General features: G+C 39.7%; 1 protein-coding gene across 3 annotated transcripts; it reads right to left on the bottom strand.

Annotated features, from left to right (window-relative positions):
- Positions 1-3,639: 3,639 nt before the first annotated feature.
- Positions 3,640-24,224, bottom strand: LOC123873114 (anaphase-promoting complex subunit 1). 3 transcript variants are annotated; one of them, XR_006797605.1, is made up of 27 exons: positions 24,026-24,224; positions 23,373-23,568; positions 22,294-22,614; positions 20,296-21,623; positions 19,583-19,781; positions 18,313-18,473; positions 17,243-17,977; positions 16,673-16,823; positions 16,094-16,285; positions 15,579-15,732; positions 14,935-15,087; positions 14,409-14,652; positions 14,024-14,186; positions 13,523-13,611; positions 12,947-13,037; positions 12,249-12,422; positions 11,575-11,793; positions 10,800-10,923; positions 10,209-10,410; positions 9,292-9,420; positions 8,577-8,710; positions 7,901-8,006; positions 6,760-6,902; positions 5,903-6,129; positions 5,133-5,329; positions 4,312-4,895; positions 3,640-4,257 (listed from the first exon to the last, which is right to left on the bottom strand). XR_006797605.1 is itself a non-coding variant. In XM_045917822.1 (26 exons), exons 1-26 carry the CDS (start codon positions 24,047-24,049, stop codon positions 4,428-4,430), a joined length of 6,324 nt encoding a protein of 2,107 aa, XP_045773778.1. In that variant the 5' UTR covers positions 24,050-24,224; the 3' UTR covers positions 3,640-4,427. The 3 variants fall into 3 exon arrangements, 1 of the variants encoding a protein (XP_045773778.1); XR_006797606.1 differs by having other exon boundaries at positions 3,988-3,998; positions 4,311-4,895; XM_045917822.1 differs by having other exon boundaries at positions 3,640-4,895.
- Between the last annotated feature and the right edge of the window lie 950 nt (positions 24,225-25,174).

Genomic DNA, 25,174 nt, shown 5'->3' with positions numbered 1-25,174 from the left:
TTTCAATTTTTAAAGTAAGATAACTATACCAAGTGGGGTATATGAAAGGGTATAAGGTAACCTGTACATTCGAAAACATATTTTTATTTATTTTTATGCATAATAGTTTTTGATTTATCGTGCAAAATGTCGGAAAAAATACCCAAGTACGGAACCCTCGGTGCGCGAAATCGACTCGCACTTGGCCGGTTTATAAAAGATTACGATTACCTATCTAGGTGTTAGAATGTCGACCTCGCATCGGGAAGCGCAGCATTGGGTGGACGGACGACATTTTTACGAGTCGTACAAAGCCGCTGGATAGCGGCGCCGCGGCAACACCCTACAAGGGACCTAATGTCCGGAGTGGATGTCTATCGGTTGATGATTATATTATAGATGCTAGCCACTAGGTACTTCTTCTGATTACATCGCACTGGAACGCTAAAGCGTTTGACATCAAGAATTTATACTGGTTGGGTGGTAACGAGCACGTAGCTCTCACCAAACCAGACCAAAATAATTCTTAAAATAGAATAGAATAGATTTTTATTCAAATATAAACTTTTACAAGTGCTTTTGAATCGTCAAATAATTTACCAACAACAACAATTTAATCTTAACCAAAACTGGGCAGACAGGAAACAAAGTCAAAGTCAAAATCATTTATTCGAAGTAGGTACAATTGTACTCCTTTTGATGGTCGAAATTGTTTTTGGACGATATAGTGGTGATAATTAATTACGTAACTTAAAACTAAAGCTACGAGGGTTCCAAACTATAGTCTAAACTCTAAACCCAGCGCGAACCATTCTCAATTTGAATTTTTTAGCATATTTTAAACTAAGTATCGTGAGTGAAGCCAGCAAGCAAGCCCCAAGTACCAACATCACAGACATCCACCAGAACACACTCGACGCATGTTTCGCTCCGACACCGGAGCATCCTCAAGAGATGTAGACCTTACAATGCACAATTTTGTAAGGTCTGTAATTGCTTAGCAGTGGAAGGGCGGGTGGTGCATGTCGCATGCTGCATGTTGTACCATTCTGACACGTGAAAAGATTTCCCTTTTTTTTAGCAGATTATTTATTAGCAAATTAAACTTTTGATTCTTTGTATGGTCGGACATTAACAGGGCTCTCTCCGTCACTTACTCCATACAATCGTAGTTCCAATTTCATTTGAATATTAAGCAACCAAAGTCCATGAAATTTTGCAGACATATTCTAGAAACTAATATGCCTGTGGTGTTTTAGATTTTTCTAAAAATATGTAGTTTTAAAATTACAGGGGCTCAAATATTTGTATGTGAATTTTTAAGATCGCATAACTTTGAAACCGAATATTTTAACAGAAATCTGGAAAACCATAGGCATAGCTTAGGCATAGATATTAGTTTCTAGAATATGTCTGCAAAATTTCATGGACTTTGGTTGCTTAGTATTCAAATGAAATTGGAACTACGTTTGTATGAAGCGAGTGACGGAAAAGTTGTGTTCAGCTGACAGACATTTGGGTATTTAAAAGTTATAGTATTGTTATAAAGTATCTTTTCTGTCTATTGTAGGTTAGCATTCAGATATCATCGGTGCATCGTTTTGTCAAGAGAGGTTGCAATTTTTTTTATGCTTGGTCATCGAATAATAAAGTAATTTCGAGTGAAAAAAAAAAGGAATTTGCCATAATATTTTGATACTAAACTTGTGCTAATCCATCACATTAGTACCTAAGTACTTAGATTTTAATTTCAAAGATAACTTATCATCTACTGGGTATACTTAATTATATCATTATCATCTTTGAATATAATATCAAATATTATAAAGTGTTTAATAGGTATGTATGTAGGTACTTATATTATACTATATTATACAGCTATAGCTAGTAACAAATATTCGCATTTCGTGATAATCTAAGCAAACCGGTAATTAAGAATGATATCGGAATTTTATCGATGCAAATGTAATAAATAAAAACTACTTAAATCCAATTAATTATGTTTGGGTTTTTTTTTGTTTGCGTAGGTAGATATACTACACCTATGGGATTACTTGTTGAAACACGTGCATTCTTATCAGTGGACGCGAGTTCGAATGTTGAAATTCATATCCCACCGTAGTCGCGTGACTTCGTACGAATTTCATCACCATCAGCCTGTGGACGTCCACTGTTGGACATAGGCCTTCGCTATAGAGCGCCACCACACCCGGTCCTCAGTCTTCCTCATCCAGCCTCTTCCCACCAGCCGCTTTATATCGTCGGTCCATCGTGCTGGAGGGCGTCCCACACTACGCTTGCTTAAACGCGGTCTCCACTCAAGGACTTTCCGGCTCCAACGGCCATCCCCTGTACGACAGGCATGTACGTACGCATTTATTTAGCTCTAATACACACGAGCGTTAAAAAAGCGTTGCGTTAAATTCGGCATTGCGCTGAAAATACAACAGTGTGCGATTAAAAGCGTTAACGTGTGAACAGATACTTGGAAATGCATTTGTTCTATTCGAACGCTTTTTTAACGGACGTAAAAAACTCTCGTATGAATGAGGCTTTAGGCTTCCTATTATAGATCCCGATGAAATCTCTCAAAACCTGTTACATAGTATAATCTGTAGTAGTCATAACTGTCAATGTCTTTCTCCAAACCTATTGTCTACGCTCTCCTGACTTCGTCTGTATTGGTGTTAGCTGGCGTGCGTGCTCTGCCGTTTTGGACAGTGTTTTTGGTGTCGTGCGTGTGTCGGCGAGCGCCGCGCCGGCACAGACGGGGTCCATATTTGTATAGTTTAACTAACTTGTTAACTACAAACTTGACATTGGTTAATCTTTGTAAAGCCAGACGAGAGAGAGAGAGACGCTCTTCTGTCACTATTCTTCCTTCTTACAGTCCGACAAGGCTCTTTTGGCACTTGAGTGAGGGCGCAGTCGACGCTTTATGCCGATACAGCAAAATATCAGTAAGTGCACTTCTCTTGGTGGCGGCTTTAATTCTGATTTTGGCCACGCGCCAAAAAAACCTTGTCGGAATGTACAGTCGACATCTTAGAGAGAACTTATATGCAAAGCAGTTTCATGTCTATGCATCGAGTTGTATATAGGTGCCTACCTACATTATACGCCAGTCACTCAGTTTCTCCCACAGAACCTAATCACCTACGGTTACCTATAAAAACGGTTTTTTGTTTTAAAAAATATTCGGCCACTATTCAATTTTCAGAAGCAATGAAAACAGTGGCAGATAGACAGACGCATGTATAATAGTATTAGTTCTTTTTTATTAGCCCTTATTTATCCAATGTTGGTACAGGTCTCCAAGGTAAAGAGGTAGCTTGTATCGCAGAGACATTAATTTATCACCGAAAATCAATTCCCACGGACCTTAAAAACCTAAATAGCTCAAGTTGCTCAGCTAGTAATTTTTAATATGAGAAAAAAAAACCAATTTCATTAATTAAATACAATTTATTTTAATAATATTATTTACAATTTTACACGCTTATTGTTATAAAAAAGAATCCTATACTAGTATTAATTTAACTTAATTTTACTTTTGTACGTGTTTCCTGATCCAAACCTCAACGGTAGTTGGCGCCAGAAAAAAACTGAACATTGAACCTGCGCAGTAGGCAAGCTTGTAGTGCTTTGGAGTTTTTTTTAAGGCGTGCTTGCAGTACCTAAGAGTCGATCACTGGATGGGTAACCGACTTTGGAAATGTAAATTCGTTCATATTATTATCCCAAGTTAAACATTGTGATTTATGATGACCGATGGTGCATCCACACATACCGCCGGGTTCGATCGGTGTTAAGGCGATTACGGCTACCACTACGGTTTATGGAAGGTGACACGATCTTCAACGATGAGGAAAACGACGCAGACTTTACGGTATGGTATTTGAGCCCATCGCATTAGTGTCCCAAGCAAACCTCTAACAATGTAATTTATGATGGGTTAACGAATCATAAACTCTTACTAATGTAATTAATTGTGAGATAAAGCCCCTTAAAACCCCCTACTGCAATTAATACCGAGGTCACGACCTTTAAAACCTATACCTTGGCGCTACCCGAATCAGGGTTTCGGCTGAAAACCAGCGCTGTATGATTTTGTGTTTGGACAAGGTATTTATACTGATTTGGGACCTTTTGTCGGGTTGTGCCACACATGACACAGTTTATTCCGGCGCTGCTTCTGCTTGAGGTCTTTTAACTTTAATGCTCAAGTATTAGAGGCGCTGGGATAACCTAACCCGTAGGTATAGCTGGTAATGTGTGGCACAGCTTTAAAAAAATAAACGTTTTTTCTTTCTTTCTACCATTATTACTACTTTGTGATCTATGGAAGGTGTCGTGACCCGCAGCAATGAGCGCCGCGCCTAGCACCAGTCGTGCACGCAATCGCCGCGACACCTAGACCGAGTGACCCGCCCGGTCAGTGACCTCAATCATCTCAGCAGAGCACAGAGCTTGCTCACAGCATCCGCGCTCAGGCTCAGCTTGTCGCTCAGCAGCAGAGTCAGCTCGTCCGACAACACGCCCCGGCTCAGCGAGTGGTACACGAGGAACGAACTAACTACCCTCCTCGTGTCCGCTTCTTGACCTTTCGACACGCCTTCACCGAACAAGTCCTGTCTACAACTCCTGGTCCCGTAACCTGCGCCTGGGCCCATAACCGGACCCAAATATTTCCTCAAATATGGCGTTATCTTTAACTCCCATTTGTCATAGATTTGCGCGACTTTTTGTTTTATAGCGAGCGTGAATTCGGTGGATATTAACGGTTCGTTCGGTTCTATTCCGTCGATTGTCATTTCGGTGGCCGCCCGTTTGTTGTGGCTTTCTATTTGTGAAAGAAGGAGTTTTATTTGCCACGTGTGGTATGATGTTGGTTCCGTTTTCATCGCTTTTATTATCTGTAAAGAAAAAGAAAAATATTATTGTTACTATACAATTAAAAGCATAGTAATTTAACTTCACCATGATAAGTTTTCAGTCAATATATTCATATAAAAGTCATAATTTGTTTCAATAAGTGTTATTAGGAAAACGCACGGCGTACGGAGACGTACGGACAGATAGACGGACAACGAAGTGATCCTATAAGGATTCGTTTTTCCCGTTCGAGCTATGGAACCCTAAAGATTTCTCACCTTCAGAAAAGTGGTCCAAATGGGCAGAGCGCACATAATGTCCCTGACGACGCACTCGTACGTCACCATGCTGAGCCCCTGCACGTACTCCTGCTCGTCCTTGTTGTACTTCCGGCACACGCACTGGCGAGGCAGCAGCGCCTCGTTCTTCACGCCCTTCCGCCTCCGCTGCAGGATCAGGCAGTCGCCGCAAATATCTATGAAGATCACGATACAAATATTTTATTTGCTTGAATATGGGCACAAAAATAGATAGATTTTTATACCTCAAAAGGAAAAACTGAACCCCTATAGGATCACTTTGTTGTCTGTCTGTCTGTTCGTCTGTCAAGAAAACTTATAGGGTACTTCCCGTTGACTTAGAATCACGAAATTTGCCAGGTAGGTAGATTTTATCAGGCACAAGTAAAGGAAAAAATCCGAAAACCGTGAATCTGTGGTTAAATCACAAAAATAAATTAAAATGTGTTCATGTGAACAAATAATTAGTATTTTTAATGTTCAAAGCAAGATAACTATACCAAGTGGGGTATCATATGAAAGGGCTTTACTTGTACATTTTAAAACAGATTTTTATTTATTTTTATGCGTAAATTTTTTTGATATATCGTGGAAAATGTCGGGAAAAAATACTCAGTACGAAACCCTCGGTGCGCAAGTCTGACTCGCACTTGGCCAGTTATTTTCAACCGAAAAAGATTTAAGTTAGTCTCAAGTCACGCCTACAGAATTTTAACCACAAAAATAATTAAATGGAGTCAGCATCTCACCTTTACTCTTATTCATATCCTTGGCCAAGTAATGTTTGACAAAGTTCTTGACCTTTTCGTCGTTGGTGAACAGGTCTATGTTCTCAGTGGACGTGGACCAAATGTTGGACTTGTCGAGGGTCAAAGTCTGGGCCAATATTGTCAGGAAGCCTTCTGGGTCGTCCAAGTATGACAGACAGCCCGCGCGTTGTTTGATGTCCACGCACCAGGTATAGTCAAGGAATGTTCTGGAAGGATGTAAAGGAATTAAATGATACGAAAGCTTGGGAATGAGTTGCCAATCAGCTTTGATAGTTCTACTAAGCATAAGTGATTTTGCTAAGTGATATAAAAAAAAGAATAACCGGCTGAGTTCGTTGTGGGCTCTTCTCAGACTTGGGTGCGTTCGGAACCCTCGTACCTTTGGTTTTAAGTTTCCGTAATTAATTATCACCACTATAACTATTCCGACCATCAAAAAGAGTACAATAGTAGCTACTTTGAATAAATGATTTTGACTTTGACTTTGAATATAAGGGAAAATATACATACATAATGTACACTGCCAAAATCATAACTTTTGGCTTTGCCGTAGTTGGGTAAAAACTAGTCAACTTTGAAATACATAAGTGTTAGAAATCACTACTTTATATTATAAATGCGAAAGTGTGTTTGTTTGTTGGTTTGGATCCTTTGGGTACGGAACCCCAAAACTTAAAAAGTACATAGGTTGTAAGATGGTACGGAACCATTCGCGTGTGTCCGAATCGCACTTGGCGGTTTTTATTCTAGATAATTTACAGCGAATTTTTATAGAAACTAAGATAAAACCAAAACTGTCCAGAACTGAAATCGGTGGTCAAACATATTGTACTCACTTGAGCTGGTCCCAGTTGTGGTCTCTATGGAACGTGATGGGCCAGTAGCGGGGATCGTTTATCCTCACTTCTCTCAGTGTATTTAACTCTGGAATGATGCAGGGAGCTTTCATCTCTTCCATTGTGCCTAGAAGGTCTATCACCTACAACAAGTTTCGATAAGCCTTTAAGAGTGGTCTCCATAAAAGTTTATTAGGCTTATAGCAATAATGCCGAAGCACTTTTTGAAACTGAATCTTATATACAAATCCCAAGGTCGTATTTCAATTGTAGTATTTAAAGCATAAGTTCGGTCGACCAAAATGTCTGAACCAAATCTGCTTTAAGTTTGCTTGGACGCTTTTAAACAAAAGCAGACTTTTTCAAGCGAAGCTGCGCTTTTCATTGAAACACCCACCTTTATATTATATCCATCCAGAGAAGTTAGCATAGTGCTCTCTTTGTTACAAAATTCCATACAAATAACAAAGACAAAAAGCTCAGTAAGCGTTAACCATTTTGAGTCACCAACCAATCACGAACGAAACTATGTTTATCGAATGTTTTTTGAAAACATAATTTATCTAATAGAGGTCTTTCTGAGGTGAAGAAATTAGTTATAGTATCGACTAATTTGTGAGTAACTCATCTCAAACTCATTATTTTGACAATTTTTTTAAAATGAATACTTTCAAGTAAAGATTTTTAAATAAACCTGTGAGGATGATACTGCCATTGGCGCAATTAAAATGCCATAAGCCTACTTTGTCGTATTAGTTTACAAATTGCGAAAACCAAATTTTAATTTGGATTTCGCGGGCAGACCCATCTCATGTCCTATAAAAAACTTATTGTAATATTTCGCTGTAGATTTTCCTATAATAAACAAGTGTAGATTAAAAATTTATAACACCCCCGACAAGTGAAGGTTACAGTAACTAGAAAAGAGCTGATAACTTTCAAACGGCTGAACCGATTTTCTTGGATGATAGCTAAGAACACTCTCGATCAAGCCACCTTTCAAACAAAAAAACTAAATTAAAATCGATTCATTAGTTTAGGCGCTACGGTGCCACAGACAGATACACAGATACACACATTAAACTTCTAACACCCCTCTATTTGGGTCGGGGGTTAATAAAATAAATAAATAAAGTGTTACCTGTATGTGTGCATAGCAGAGTTTCCCAGTATCGAGATCCCGTGGTAGTATCAAGCGCGGCTCGACCGCTAGTACGTACAGGTGACGGAATGCTTGCAGGTGATATCTGTAATAGGACTCGCTGAAATTTTAATAGTCGTTTTCTCGACGAGTATTGATTTGGTCATGGCGTTACAATCAATAATAAAAATGACATAGAAATTCTTTATTATGCATGTGTGTTACAAAAAATGATAGTATTTATTACAAAGTTCAACACATTAGCCGTAGCGGCGTACAAATATTGTCTGTCTGTCTGTCCGTGCGTCCGTCCGTCGTGTCTGTCAAGAAAACCTATAGGGTACTTCCCGTAGGCCTAGATTCATGAAATTTGGCAGGTAGGTAGGTCTTATAGCTCAAGTAAAGGAACAAATCCGAAAACCGTGAATTTGTGGTTACGTAATTAAAAAAAATTAAAATGTGTTTCAATTTTCAAAATAAGATAACTATACCAAGTGGGGTATCATATGAAAGGGCTTTACCTGTATGTTCTAATACAGATTTTTATTTATTTTTATGCATAATAGTTTTTGATTTATCGTGCAAAATGTCGGAAAAATTACCCGAGCGCGGAACCCTCGGTGCGCGAGTCTGACTCGCACTTGGCCGGGTTTTTTTAAATAAATAATATATTGACCTGTTATCTTCGGTATGTGTGGGGAACTTGGGGAAGAAGGCGGTGATGAGCGCCGCCACGGCTTCCGGCGAGCTGGACAATGTGGACCGACCTCCGCCCAAGAATAGCAGGCCGATGGTGCAGTGTACCGCCATCTTGTGGACAAACCATTAAAAAACTATACACACTGAAATTTTAATGGCTGCTTTCCCGAAGCTAAATGATTTGGTCATGGTATTACAATCAATTTATTGAAAAGCTCTCTGCTTTTCCAGGATAAAAAGTTGCTGAGGCCAATTTCCAGGACGTAAAATACCTCTGTACTTTTCATATAAATTGGTTAAACGGATAGCCCCTTAAGAATCCCGTAGGAACTCTTTGATTTTCCGGGATAAAAGTATGTCCAACTCTGTACCCGTTAAAATTGGTTCAACAGCGGTTGAGCCGTGAAAACGTAGCAGACAGACAGACACTTTCGCATTTATAATAGTATGGATAAAAAATTATTAGGATCAAAAACGGCAAATTTACAATCGAGAAAAACGAAACTCGAAAGAGACCTCGCAAGAGCTTAGTTTGCTCTAAATATTTTCACTTCAGCGGCAGCGCGGTTGGAGTGGATGTACCTAACTACTACTTACATTTATGTCTAGTGAATTACTATTGTTTCTTACGCTTTCGAGTTGATGTTTTTTTTTTTTAATTATTTGAAAACATAAACATTTTAATTCTGTACCTGCGCGCCGTGCGTGAGCGGTGTCGGCGGGGCGGGGGCGGCGGGCGCGGGGCGCGGCGCGGTGGGCAGGCGCGCCCGAAGCCTTCTACAAGCTCGCAGAACGAGGATGTCCCCTCTGCCAGCCGTTATCTGTTAAAAGAAAACAAGCCAAACTCTACGCTATCCTTCATCTCAGGAGCTCTCTAACTTTTATCTGAGTAATTAATTTGACATTTTGACAGATTTCTTATACCTGTCAAAACCTTAAATTTATTCGTTAGATAAAAGTAATATGACGATTGAAAAATCTGTGATGATCCAAATTTCATAGTCGCTGATTCGATACGCTGATTGGGGAAAATGCGCAGAGAAATTTGCAGCTTTTATAAAATAAGGGGGGCTTCCAAAATTGGTATAAGTGCTGGGTATACTTATAAATATCACTGGCTAAATAGACTTTCGTCCAAATAACAGATTTTGGCGATACTATGCACAGTAGTTGAATGGTGGAAAGGTAATACACAGACAGATAGACACTTTCGCATTTATAATACATAATATTTAATTATTAGTATATTAATATTTGATAAGAAAGTCAGTTTTTTTTTAAATAAAAAAAAGATTCCGACGAATTGAGAACCTCCTCCTTTTTTTGGAAGTTGGTTAAAAAATAGCGAGTAAACGAGCAGGCGGGTCATCCGATGTTAAGTGATTACTGCCGCTCATGAACATTTATAGCACCAGAGTAACCGCCGATGCGTTGCCGGCTTTTCAGGATTTTGTTGGTCCGCCCCTTGAATGTGTAATGTACCAACCCCATGTTGTAATCTAATGGGAACACCGCCGATGGGAGTTGATTCCACAGTTTGCATGTGCGTGAAAAAAAAGGATCTGGCAGTTACGTTTGGCAAGCACACCCGACACAGTAAATCACTCACCATCCCAGCAGCCAACAAGCATATACAAGTGCACGCCTCGAACGTGGACCCTCCCGCCAACTCCGCCACCCCTCTACTACTGAGCCGCAGGAACAGAGACACGAAGTGCAGCACAGCATCCCTCGCGTCTTCATCTCCGGAGCCCGCGAATCTTAGCCCCAGGGTGAAACACGCCCCCGCTATTATGTTGCAGTATGCTTGGCTGGAAATAAAAATACGGACTTAAAAATATGCTCATTTAAGCAAATGCCTTCGCGCTTGAAATATCGACTTAACTACAAGGACTTAGGCTTCTTTTATCCCGGAAAATCAAGAAGTTCCCACGGGATTCTTAAAGGTGCATCTGTTTAACCGATTTATATAAAATTTGGTACAGAGGTAGCTTGCATCCCAGAAACTGACATAGACAACTTTTAATCCCGGAACATCAAAGAGTTCCTACGGGATTTCTAAAAAACCTAAATCCACGCGAACGAACATCGCAGGCATCATCTAATTTAAAATAATGGCATTGTTTTTATTTTTCGGGTCAAATCTTGTAGATAGTCAAATCGCTCAACTTTACATCAATGGTAAAAGTGCAAAACATACTTCATAGCCTCATAGTCGATGTTGTCTTCAGTTGGTTTGACGAAGCAGTACGGCTTGATGGTTGGCGGCACTTGTTCCTCGATCCATTCCTGGCTCGCATCTATACGGTCCCATAACACCAGACCTACAATGCCAATAAATTCAAATTAAGCTTTTACAAGTACTTTTGAATCGTCAAAATAATCAACCACTGATTCGGAATGCCGTCCCTACAGAGAATAACCAGCAAGAAACTCGGCGGTTGCTCTTTTCAAGTGTTCAATATACAATAATATGCCATAGTAGATTTTTATTCAAATAAACTGTCATAAAAGCTTTGAATCATCAAGTGAATTTACTACTGGTTCAGATTGCTCGCTACGAGAATAATTAGCAAGAAACTCAGCAGATACTCTTTTTTAACGATTCGAGAGTGAGAATAAGTAAATGGAGAGTACTTAAAGAGTATTTTACACACGATTGTGACAGACAAAGTACCAGTTTGATTAAACTCCAAATTCAAGCTAAATTGCGGGTAGTTCCGATTTCTAAACGACTTCCAAAAAAGAAGGAAGTTCTCAATTAGGCGCTTATTTTTAAGGACCCTATTACTATGACCTTGCTGTCCATCCGTCCGTCAGTATTTCTATTGCCGCTATAACAACAAATAATAAAAATTTCAAAATGGCCGCTATAAAATTTTGAAGAAATTTAATAGTGCTATTTCTTGTACCATGGTACGGAATCCTTCCTGATCGAATGCAACTCACACTTGACCGATTTATTTTACACTTACCTCTAGCTATAACCCTTAGCATGAGCAGATCTGGTCGTACGAAGTCCAGTAAATATGCCGTGGCTGGGGGTTTAAGCCACTCGGCCACGGCTGCGCTGTTGGAGCGCAGGTACAGGAGCCCTAGGGCTACGGTCGCGCCTGGTGACGTCACGTCCAAGTTTACTGTACCACCCTCTCTGATTGCGAATGAGCCTTGCTTGTATCTGTCTTTTTGCGACCCTGAAAACGTTATGTTACAGCAATATAGAAAACACCACAGAAAAAATATGGTAATAAAGCATTTAGGCAGAAGGTACAACTTATAGGAGCAATGTTCATTAGACATCTATATCTAAGATGTTTTTTCCATTTGCCTTATCTTGTAGTTTTAGTGATTTAGTATTTTTCAAACCCGCATTGTATAGCGTGCAAAACTCGGGTGAATGCCCTACCTACGAAGTGGCATTGATTTCAAGTGATCTATTTATGGAACTTTCGATGACCTCTAGTGTCAGTCAAATGTTTTATTTGCAATATATTATGAACTTTAAAAAATTCAGGATTTTCAAATTTTTTTCGTAGTTTTTTTTATGGTATCTTAACAGTAATCATCAGTACTATCAACAGTCTTCGTTTTTGCTAGCATTCTGGTTACACCCTGTATTCTGCGAGAGCCCCGGTAGTAGTATACGCACCGTTGACGCGTCGGTCTCCGCCGAGCATGTACGTCCTCAGTTGCGGCGCAATGTGCGCGAGGTGCGGTGCGGTAGACGCAGCACGCAAGCACACCAAACCCAGTGCGAGGCCGGCTGCTAGAGCGTAGCCCTCTCTCTCTACGCAGTTCTCCATGTCTGGACCTGGTGGCTTGCCTGTTACAGCCCAAAAACCGAAACATAAAACAGTTGAAAGCTAAAATCAGACTGATCTATCAACACACAGCCAAAACCTCTGGGGATAGAAACTTGAAATTTTGATAGTATGTAGTTACTTTTATTAAGAAAAAGATTTCAGCGAATCCCACCTCTAAGGGGAATGAAAATTGGTGATTGGACTTTCGGGGGAAAAATTAAGAAATACGTGTTTCAGGATTTTTGGAAATTATATGCCGTCACCGGTTTTCCGAAATTCCATTCAAACGAAGCCAGGACGCTAGAGCGTCAGGGTCAGCTAGTACTAAATTTTATAAGGATTGGGGATTGGAATTTTACTATGCAGGATCAGACTAGCAACAGATCCAGCGGGACTCCGCTGCAAATTTTGAAACATTTCCGCTTCTTCTTCTCTCTGGGCTGGTTTCCGCACTTAAACGTTTCCGTCTGTTGTGCGTGTGTTGCCCCTCCCCGCCGAAGAAACATTTCCGCTAAACTGGAAGATTTTCACAGACTTAACTTACCAATTTCGTTGAGCAGAACCTGTGCGTAGTGCGCGTGCGCCGTTCCCTGGTACAACAAGCCCACCCCGAGCAGCGCTGCCACTTGCACCCCCTAAAATAAATGATGTAGTTTCAGCTTCTCTTTTACATATGTTGTGGTTGTTTCTAGAAGGTTGCAATCACATTTATGCAATGTAAGACTATTACTTATCTAACTTTAACATCAATGGTTGTAACACTTATGACCAGTTTAATGACTCAAAAAAAAGAAGGTAACAAGTGTAAGTTAAAAATTTATAACACCCCCGACAAGTGAAGGTTACAGTAACTAGAAAAGAGCTGATAACTTTCAAACGGCTGAACCGATTTTCTTGGATTATAGCTAAGAAGACTCTCGATCAAGTCACCTTTAAAACAAAAAAACTAAATTAAAAGCGGTTCATTAGTTTAGGAGCTACGATGCCACAGACAGACACAGATACACACGTCAAACCTATAACACCCCTCTTTTTGGGTCGGGGGTTAAAAAGATAATGATACTGATAGTAATCACAGGTGTAAAAACTTGTGAAGATTTTGGAGAACATTTTGGTTTACCTGCTGAATATCCAGCTCGATGGACGTGGGCGGAAGCAGAGGTTCCAGGTGAATGCTCATCATTTTGGTGGCTTGCACGTCCATTGTACCTGAACAAAACCACTATTTAAGGTAGGCACCTTCTAGGCCAGCGCGCTCTAACTTAGACCTCATCATTACTTTCCATTATTAAGCAACTGGATGACTCACGATTTCGTCCGCGTGGATTTCGGTTTTACAAAATCTTAAGGAAACTACGGTTTTACGGGATAAAAAGTAACTATATCCATATACGGGATGCAAGTTATCGATATACCAAATGGATAACGTCCGCAACTTTATCCACGAGGAATTCTGTTTTGAAAATTCCGTGGGATCGCTTTGATTATCCGGGACACAAAGTATAAGCCTATGTCCATCCCCGGATACATTTCAATTCATTCTCTCCCTATCTCTTCTCTCTCTTATTCATTCACTCAAACCGATCTGTCTTTCTGTCCTGCTCACTCGATGCTCACTTACCCCTATAAGTAGCAGCCAATCCCAAGAGCAGACCAATGCTAATCATCTCATGACATTTGACGAGGTACTCGTACTTGTTCATGAACGGCATATCCCGGAGATGCCCATTGAGCCCCAGGGCCAGCAAAAATCCCGCGTGTTCCGTAGACATATCCTGCGTGCCCTGAAAGAAAATATTTGCTAATGAAACATGCTACTTACCAAAACTTTTACCAAAATTATGAAGGGTAGTCAGCCAGTCACGTACAATTTTTTTTTGCAAAATAGTTAAAGCTCTAAAAAAAGGAAGAGAATTTTTAAGACGAGGCGACTTTACTTGAGAGGGGGTTTAACCCACTGGTTAACCTCCCCCCCCCCCCCCCCAAGTGACACGGTAGACACTCACCCGTGGCTTGTTGTAGATGATCCAGCTTGAGTGTATGCTGGTGCCGGTCATGGGCACCAGCGCCAAGCCCGCCGCCACCCCGTTGTGGAAGGTGGGCCACAGCAGGCAGTGGGGGGGCGTGTCTCCCCCTCCCAGTGTGATGGTGTTGCAGCGCGGAGGAGGACCGCGGCCGGTCACGCACAGTTTTGGCAGAGTCAACGGTTCTGTTGGTGAACAGGGCAGGCTGCGAAGGGTTACCATACCCCTGTCGAAAGAAACAGTTCGGATTATCAAAAGCACGCTACTTGGTAACTCCAAGTCGTGCGTGAGGACATGTTATTTTAATTCCTGGCACACGGTTTTTGGATTTTTTCCCCTTACGTGTGCTATGAGACCTACCTACATGCCTAATTGTATGATTCTAGATCAACGGAAAGTACCCTATAGATTTCTTAACAGACACGACAGACAGACAGACATTGAAGTGATCCTATAAGGGGTCCTTTTTTCCTTTAGAGGTACGGAACCCTAAAAAAAGAATACCTACCTAGCAACAGGCAGCGCCATAGTCCTGGTGTTTATAGCATGAAGGTGTTTCTCCTGCTCCTCAATGAAATCGTGATCTGACACTTCTGGTCGCTGGGTTAGGTTGATCGTCACTGGGATGGAAGACTGGAGGAGGTTGAACACTTCCGTCATTCTGAAAAATTGTGATGTTATAAATTAACGGTGAATCAGCTTCTATACTTGAAGTTGGAGTTCCTCTACGTGATCAAATCAGAAATGAGGAGAGCCGGATTAATTAACATAGCTCAATAGGTTGCGAAGCAGAAGTGGCAGGGTACATACTCATAGTTCGAAAAACATATTATAGATGTCGCACCGAAAATCGCATCGTTGGAAGACCTTCCACTGGGTGGATGGACGACATCAAACGAGTATGTATTATATACTTTATTGTACCACAAAACACAAATGACAGGTTACAAAAAAGAAGAAAACTTAAAATGTAGGTAAAAAAGGCGGTCTTATCACTAAATAGCAATCTCTTCCAGACAACCTTAATGCTAGGGAGAGAACGAACGAGTCGCAGAAAGCCGCTGGATTTAGGCGGCTCAAGACCTCGTTTACTCCTTGCTGTTCCGCATGTTTTGTCTTTTAAAAAAAACTAAAGTATACGGAACGACTCACCGATGGTCCCGTGGGTACAAAAGGCTCAACAGTTTGGTATTTAGATGTTCCATCCCCGTACTGGTTTCATCGTCATTCTTATGTGGAGGTTCCTCGCCTGGATTCGGTAGTTGGGTGTATGCGGTTTCCTTTTCTAATACTTCTAAGGCTAGAGCTGTAAAAGGACAGACATAAAAGGAATTACAGAAAAAACTTCGACGGAGGTGTTTCTATGCATTTTTTTTAAAGTACAGTACAACTGGAATGTACTGGACCAGACCATACCAGTTCAGTCTGATCCGATCCGGTGAGATCCGATCTGGTTCAAACATGTCAGTTTAGGTCCGGTTCTAGGCCAGTCAGTCAGGTAAAATAACAAGTTGTTAGTAATAATCTCGGGCATTCACCAAAAAAAAAAGAAAAACTATCCTAAATAAGTCAGTAAAAAATATTGAAATCAGAGTATGACTGAATATCATCAGCATGAACAGGGCTGGCGGGAGTTGTCTGTGCCTGGATAGAAGGTGAAGACTTACACTCCATATACTCGTCAGCAGATTTGATGGTGTCAGCGATGTCCGCTTGGAGCGCCAGATCCTCCCTCATGACCAGGGTGTAGGCCTCCGCCGGCCAGTCCACGGGCGGCTCGCTCTTGCAGCGGCTGAATATCGTCACTAGGACCAGGGCTAACGCTGGCGGGAGGTTGTCTATGTCACGAGGAGTTATACCTAGACAGAAGGAGAAAAATGGTATTAAAAATGGTAATGGTATAGTAAAAACTAAAAATAAAAGGAGTATATTTTTGTGTCAAAACTCAATAGTCAAGAAAAGGTCGCTTACTAAAAAAAGTAAATTTGGAATATCTTGTCAGTATCATCCAGATTTTTTTGGACAGAGCCATGACTTACCTTGCATAAGGCATGTAAAAAAATATTTTGACTTCTTCTATAACCAGTCAAAGCTTTGTTAACTGCATCGACGCTAAAAATACTTCGATAGCAATTGTGCTTCAAACCTTTTTAGAAATTTGAACTTGTATAAATACCGATAATGGTTACAAACTAACAAACATTACCTGGAGAATCTGGCAGTCACCTAAACTGTATTTTACTGACCTCTATCACAAGCCAGGAGCACAGCCTTGGCGTGTGGGGTGCACAGAGGGGACTGGTCCCGGGGCCGCGGGGTGCTGCTGGCCGTTACCGAGTCCCGGCTGCTGAGAGTTTGCACCCCAGCGCTCGACCCACAACCAACAGTCGCTAGGACCTATAAAAAACTGCTTCTAGAAAGGGAGTTCCAAGATCGATACTTACAGACTAGGGACCAGAATTTGCGACCTTTATTTGATTTGGGATTTGTTATACAATCAGTCAGGATTTTTTAGTAAAATTTCTTGCAACTTGAGAGTGACACAGAATTTTTTTGGACGGAAAAAACATGCATACGTCACTTCTCGTCACCGGAAATGTCCACCAAACAGAAAAGCTGTTTTGCAACCGTCATTTTTAACATGTAAGTTAACACTTACTAAATTGTTCAACCTATTCAACTGAAATAAAGGTGGCATTATTAAATAGGTAATTAGTCATCATTATGGTAGAATTGTGAGCAAAATCCGGCAGAATGAACGGATATGAGAATTTTTGTATACCAGACACTTCGTATGAGAAAAGAGAGTAACTTACCTCGATAATATCACGAGACATATGATTCACCTCAGCCATAAACGGATAGTACCCAACATCCACATCTTTCAACATACAGTCAATATAACTAAATATATTTGGCGGCTCTGTATTAAAGTAGTTAGGTTGGGTCAATTTCTTCAAGATCGCTTCATTCATTTGACTATCACTTTCATCGTATTCTAAACTGTAATCTGTGGGGAAATCTAACCAATAATGATTTACATATTTTTCCAAACACAAATCTTTCGATATTTGGTACAAAAATTCCGATAAGGGTTTCAAATCGCTTGATAATAGAGTGTTCAGCTTCAAATCTTCGTATAGTAAATGGAATGCGTAAAAAACTTGTACTGTGTAAGGAAAAAGTAGCGAATTCGTGTTGAATTGTGAAGGTTTTTCGTCTTCATCTTTTTTTTCGTTTGCTCTTGAATGTCTTGTTTCTGATTGTATTTGGTGGAGATTGAGCATGTTTGCGAGGGAATTGCCAATGGTTTTGTGCATTTTGGAGTTGAGGAGGTACTCCCAATCGTCTTGGGTACCATCGCTGGAAGTTCTCTGCTTTTTAGTGACCACTTCAACTTGTTCTTCCTCATTCTGTCGGCTTTGAGAGAGCCTTTCTACGTCGTAGCCGATTAAGGATAGTATTAGGTTAGAGAACATAGTCCATTCTTGTCCGGGTGTTATATCTTGAGTGCCTGGAGCGTTTCGGACCCCGTACCATTTTATTATAACCTGAAAAATTCCACATTTTTCTTTGTACTAGAGGAGGACATACATTTAGATTAATTAATGTTTAGGCAGATTAATGTCAGCATTTGACCATATTATTGATCACAACTTGTTGTTTATTTATTATTATCAGACCATATTTTTAAAGACATAAACACAAAATTAAATCTAGCAGTTACAAGCAAATAATTTCATTAAAAAAGTTGTTGACAAAGATTTGTTTTTCATTGGCCCAAGTTCTTGTCTAATATTAGAGACCAGGTTTAAAGACAATTTAGCTGTTTCCATAACACTATATAATAATTTTTTGGTAAAGGGTTGTTAAATCGAATACATGCCTGCATAGTGATGTCCTTGGGCAGAGCAGTGGTAAAGGCCGCGCAACATCTAGTGACGAGCGGCGAACATACATGTTCGGGCAGCGCGATGCGATACAACTGCCCAGCTTCCGAGCGAACGCTAACGCGAGCGCCGGCCGCGTCGCACAGGCTGCGTATACCTGTTGTGTGAAGCGGCCTTTATAACGAGGCCTTTAAAACTTATATTCTGAGAATGCACTCGCCATCACACTATCACACTAATATTATAAAAGCGAAAGTTTGTGTGTATGTATGTGTGTATGTATGTGTGTGCGTATGTTTGTTACCCTTTCACGCAAAAACTACTGAACGGATTTGGCTGAAATTTGAAATGGATATAGATAATATCCTGGATTAGCACATAGGCTACTTTTCATCCCGGAAAATCAAAGAGTTCCCACGGGATTTTGAAAAACCTAAATCCACGCGGACGAAGTCGCGGGTATCAGCTCGTATTTCATATATTTGTGTTAACTGACATTTGAAATGCACTTGGCATACAAAATTGTACATTATTTAATTATCACTAATTACATATAAAAACCGAAAGCACAGTATTTAACCTAGAACAATTGACATCTAGAGAGATAAAGAACGTGAAACGAAACGAGAACAAATCGGGCAAAGTTATAATTTTCGAAATGACGGTAGTGTTTATAGTTTAATTTATTATAAACACTATAAGCATTATAAACACTGGTGATAAAAAAACACCAATTTCCTCCAAATACAGAAAGCAGTTGTGACGATGATGATGATGATCGTTACTTTAAGAATGATGCAGACATCAGTGCAGTCGAAGAGCTACATTCGGATTGAATCATTTTCATTCGAGATTCTTTCGTAAATATACTTTTTTTGCTATCCCTACATAATCGGATCATATTGACAGCTATCATAATAATACAAGTATAAATTAAAAATTTATAACACCCCTGACAAGTGAAGGTTACAGTAGTAACTAGAAAAGAGCTGATAACTTTCAAACGGCTGAACCGATTTTCTTGGATTATAGCTAAGACCACTCTCCATCAAGCCACCATTCAAACAAAAAAAAAAAAAATTAAAATCGGTTCATTAGTTTAGGAGCTACGATGCTACAGCCAGATACACACGTCAAACTTATAACACCCCTTTTTTTGGGTTGGGGGTAAAAAAGTAACAAAATAAAGCCCTTAAAATCACTAGAAAGCTAATAAGAATTCGCTATATCTTTTTCTCGCTTTTTCAATCGTTTATTTAAACTTGCCTAAGCTTTCCTTTGGTTCCAACCTAGAAACAGAAGAATGCAGTACAGGGGACAGCAAGTGTAAAGCCGAGTCGTCAAAGGACGTCGCATCGCATCGGGTTGGTAGTAAGCTACTGCGTCTTGGGAATGGCGATTGGAAGGTTGACTGCTTGGTGTACGGGGAGTCAATTAGTCTGGCCAGAATACCTCCTACGTGGACCTGAAAGGATTGAAACATTTATTGGACAAGCGGAAATCTCATTATTCTATGAACTGTGGGGGTTTTCATCTTTATTTGGATCTGATTTTGTTCATATTATCAAAAACTCTAACTATTGGATGTATCCGTAAACCACGGCTCACAGCCGTGACAGATTACGTCCTTACGTCCGATAGTTTGCACAGTTAAGTGTACATGTTATTATCCAGATCTATCTGTCGCGGCTGTCCGCCGCGGCTTACAGATACGTCCGATATTGACAGACAACACGCAACATATTCTAGTGAGTCTGAGGAAGAAATTTTGCACTGGAGTTCCTTATATAACGAACTCACAATCTTTTTTTGGTAGAAAGTGTTTTATGTGGTGGAGATAAAGGTCATCATCAACAAAACAGAAATATTTAGAATTTTGCTTCAATACGCTGACAATATGAATCTTTAAAGAGATAAATAGGAAATGATGGGAAAATCCATCAGACACACAATTAATGTAAAAATAAATCTATTCTTACCTTTCCTACAAAGCTGTTGCCAGACTGCAATATAATATTCCCAGTTTCGTCAATCAAGGCGATCATCTTCAAATGGTCCAAGACCACTGCATCTTTCGCCAAAACCGAGGATATAGACCCCACTATGATGTTTGTTTTAGACAACTGCCCGTGAGAGTGAGATTTCTGCAACCTCACGATTTGTAACCTCGTAACCCCGTTAACCTTTACCATAAAGCATAAATAATCGTGCCCAACCAAATCCGTATGTAAAAACGCTTTTATGTCATTAGGACTTTCAACTGGATCTCTTCTTATAACTTGGCTATCAGTCCAAATATGATCGAGACAAATGTCTGGGTATAAAGGCAAAGAGGGTGGCGTATTGGCTGTTGTATTGGAATTTATTGTAGTAGAACTAGCTTGGCCAACCGACGAGTGTGGCGATAAACCTTGTTGGTGGAACACATTGGCCATTGGACTGTTATGCCTCGACCGATTTGGTGTCTCCGAACCCTTTTTCAAATGATACGGGCTGCTATTAAAACTGGGGTTCCTCATACTGTGCATCGGACTTCCAACGAAGTCACAGGATTGGTTAAAAGTGGCGTTTACATTTGGACACATTGCTAAGCATTCTTCCCGAGCAGCCTTCCGAATCTTCCACAGCGAATGAGTTTGTAACTTCCAATCGTATAGCAGAATTATACTAGGATCTGTACTAACGAAAATGATTTGTAAGTCCCCGTCGTTGTAATACTGTAAACCCTGCGCGGAAGATTTCATCAAAATTGGAATAACGTCATCTAACGGATGGGTCAAAGAAAAACATGTGGGTAACGGATATTCTTGGTCGTAACCTGAAATTGATTCTTGACGTAATCTAGCGCTCATACTGAAAGGGCAATTTCTGGATTTTGAAAATGAACTATTATGAGATTCGTTTAGTTTGAGAAACGAAGAAGGTAGTACGGAATTGTGTAGTATGGGTGTTGCATCTTTTTCGAGTAATACGCCGTATTTCATGGGCCATACTTTTTTAACTTGGAACGGAATGCTTGCTATGTATTCTCGACCATCTGTAGCATAAACTCTCATACACTTGCTGTCTATAAGAAGTATGGAGGGTACAGTTTTGTTTTCTATATGCTCTGTGGTATCTTCTACTTTTATATTCTTTTTGAAATCGCCTATCTGTGAGTTGAGAGCGTCTATGAGCATGGTGTTGTTAATGTCGACATGGAAGTCTACGAAGGCGGCGTGTTTGATGGTGTTTTCGATGGTGAAACAGGCGATGGTTTCCCGATGTTCAGGCCCGGTTAGCTTAGTAGCTGGTGATGAGATCAAACCTGTGGGAATAAAACACTATTAGCATAGCCCTAGTAGGCTAGTAAGCCTACTAGGGTTCCAAGTGGATAATCCACAATAAAAATTAAAATACTGTATGTTCAGGATGCAAGTAACCTTCTGCCTTTCATCAAAATCGGTTCAGCAGTTGAGAAAAGGTAACATACAGACACACTTTCAAATTACAAATTATTCACACGTCGCGCGCTGCGCAGTGTGACGTGCTTCATAATATTTGCATTTCAAATGGATCACGCCAACGCGTATTAAACACACGCATACAAACATATTTTGAAATTGAAAATAATTTAAGCAACAAAATAATTACACATATCCTTACAAGGTACGGAACCCTCGGTTCGTAAGTCCGAGTCGCACTTGGCCGTTTAAAAAATCTAAAGCTGAATACATTTGCGAAAATGCCGTCGCGACTGCACTTTCTTATTATTTTCGGGTATTACTCGTATTTTCACTATGGCGATTTTAAATTGCGTTAATACGAATACCTACCTAACTATGGAACAACCTCCAGCTTGCTGAACTATGAACTTAAGAAGCTGTCGGGAAGTGGATGGATGAGAAAGGAGAAGGATTGTGTGTGGTCAAACGCTCTTCAAAAGGTCTGTTTGCATCCAGTTTTGGAAGTAAAAGGCTGCTTGATTCAATACCTACCTTTGGACCAAACAGCAGTGCATCCTTTAACATACAACTCCTCTTCATAATAGCAATCCGTTTTAGGATTTAACGGCTTCTTCTTTGGTTTCTTATTCTGACTACAGTTAAGGTTAAATTTCTTCGACATATTGCTAGAACTATTAGCACTGCCTCCCCTGGATGGTCCAGCAGATGGTAAGTCATCACGTCTCATACCGCTCATAAGTTCAGATTTTATAGATATGTTAAAATCGTTTTTTAACCGACTTGGCGGTCGGAATGAGTCCGTGTATTCACATTTTGGATCTTTTTGGGCTTCTTGAAGTGAGTTTTTCATATCTGGAATGTTTGAAATAAAAGTGCATTAATAGTATAACAGGTTTCGAAATCTAAATCCATATCCATATCAATTATTAAGTAAAACACTAATATTATAAATGCTAAATTGTGTGTGTCTGTCTGTCTGTTAGCTTTTCACTCGCCAACATAGATGTTTAATACAGAGATAGCTTGCATATACACCACTTTTTGACTGGGAAAATCGAGTAGTTCCCACATAATTTTCAAACCAACTAATTCCATGTGGTACAAAGTACATGGACATCATCTGACATCTAGTAATATGTACAGTACAACCAAATTAATAATGCGCATAGAAATCTTCGTCACTGTTCGGCAACGGTCGTATGATACACATGATATTGACCCCTATTTGTTTATAACAAGGTGCAAAATTCGTCATATTCCCAGAAACACCCGAATCATTGAATCGTAAGAGCCCTAAACAATGCACTTGCATTTTGCACCTTGTTATAAACAAATAGGAGTCAATATCATGTGTATCATACGACCGTTGCCAAACAGTGACGAAGATTTCTATGCGCATTATTAATTTGGTTGTACTGTAATAAGAAAAATTCTGACTCATAGATGCCCAGCCTAAACCCTTGGACCTTGATAGCTGAAATTCAAGGAATAAGGCTGGATTCTACAAAATTCCCACAGAAGTGAAGCCACGGGCAGTCACTAGTAAGGTAATACATGTGTTATGAACCCGACTGTTCAGCTCATACAGTTAGGAGTTTACAAGAACTAACCATCAGCTCTATAGTACACCTCTCTGATGGTCCACCACTCCTGCTCATCCCTGGCCTCCACCAGGCTCTCATCCTTGATGGCAAAGTTGCTCAGTTTATACAGCAGTGAGTGCTCCGATGCGGATGCATTGCGTCCCGACCGGTATATCTGACCGGGGTGCTTTGCTAATACTGTTCTTCCATGCGGTACAAACTCCTTAAATCATAATGAAAAAAAATGAAAAATAAAAAAAAAAATAACATGAATGAATGAATAATATTGAATAATATGTTATGTATACAGTATTGCTAGGGAAGAATGGTAAAGTTAGTGTTTTAAAAAAGTGAATTATTTTTTTTTAGTACATATACATATTTGTTATTTCAGATATTAAGTAGGTATATATTCATCCTTTATTCTATCATTGAATTGGTAAATAAGTGGTGTTTCCTTGGTATTTTTAAATATACACAACACAGTAAACAAAAAAGTTTTGCTAAGTATATCAATAAAAAGAGTAGGTTCTAATGGTTCTAAAACATCTGAAGCGGAAAAGTTTTGAAATGCACCGATGAGAATATAACTTACTTTATATAATAAAATACATAGTTGCACGCATTATAAGAAATATAACAGTGAAATTGCTATAGAATTAAATGAAAAAGTTACTAACCAAAGGTTCAGAAGCCGCAATCATTGTTTTGTCATCCAGATTTGTAAATATATAATTTTATCACTTTCACACAAGAATAGAGTTCATAGCACGAATTAAATATGGTTTAATTGCACTGTATTTATTTATAGAAATTGGAAATTATTTCAAAAAGCCGATCGCAATTTCGCAAAAGCTATACGACCATACGACTTACGAGAAACGACATTTATTGTCAAACTGACAGCTGACAGTGACAACTATCAATGAGACGGTCCTTTTTTTTAATTAATTTATTGCCTTGGATGCAAGTCTATTAAGATAACGAAGGTCTGGCTTGCGCTGGCTCTTAGCAAAGTACTCTGTGCTCTTAGCCTTATCCAAATCAATGGTCCATATCTATTCTCTTAAAATGTCAATGGGAATCGATCTTGTTGTTGTCTGGCGGCCCATCAGTTGAACCATTTTGACGTTATACAGAGATAGCTTGCATCGCGGAGCCAGACAGGCAGCTTTTTGTCGAAGTCACTGGTACCACCTATCTAGTAGTAGATAATATAAGTAGTTAAATAAAACAATACAAGTATTAATATGAATAAACTTTATTACTACATAAAAGGATATAATATATTGAACAGCGTCGCGTTCGCTCGTAACAAAACATTCAACAAAATACTTTGGGAGTCAACTTAACACTTTGGGTGCCGACTTATTATGCCCTATAACGAAAAGACCAGTGTTTCTCAAACCACATACGAGTATAGATATCCCACTATTTAAAGTTATTTACTCGGATCAAAGGAAAAAGATAGACGGAAAATATGGTAAAACCAGCCAAAATATGAAGCCAATCCAAGAAGCCGATTTCATGGCTGCGTCGACTTTGGCCTTGAATTTTCAGGCACAGTAGGTAGGTAGGTACATACATTAATTGATCACTGAAATTCGAGTAAAACTAGGTACTTGAAATATAGTGATTTGACTAGGTACTTCTTACTTTGCAAGAGAAACGCCAAGGCCAGCAGTCTATGTAGCTTAGAGAACTTGAAAACTCAATGCTTGTGAAGCTCCTTTTTAAATCAGATATTTTGCTTATATTATACTCAATACAAACGTTCATTTGCGCAGGCGATAGATATTTTATAAGAAATTCATATGATGTAAAGGAGC

This window comes from Maniola jurtina, chromosome 16 (assembly GCF_905333055.1).
Source record: "Maniola jurtina chromosome 16, ilManJurt1.1, whole genome shotgun sequence".
Classification (NCBI taxonomy): Eukaryota; Metazoa; Arthropoda; class Insecta; order Lepidoptera; family Nymphalidae; genus Maniola; species Maniola jurtina.
The sequence above is the reverse complement of the archived record's forward strand: the minus strand, read 5'-3'. Positions and strand labels throughout refer to the sequence as shown.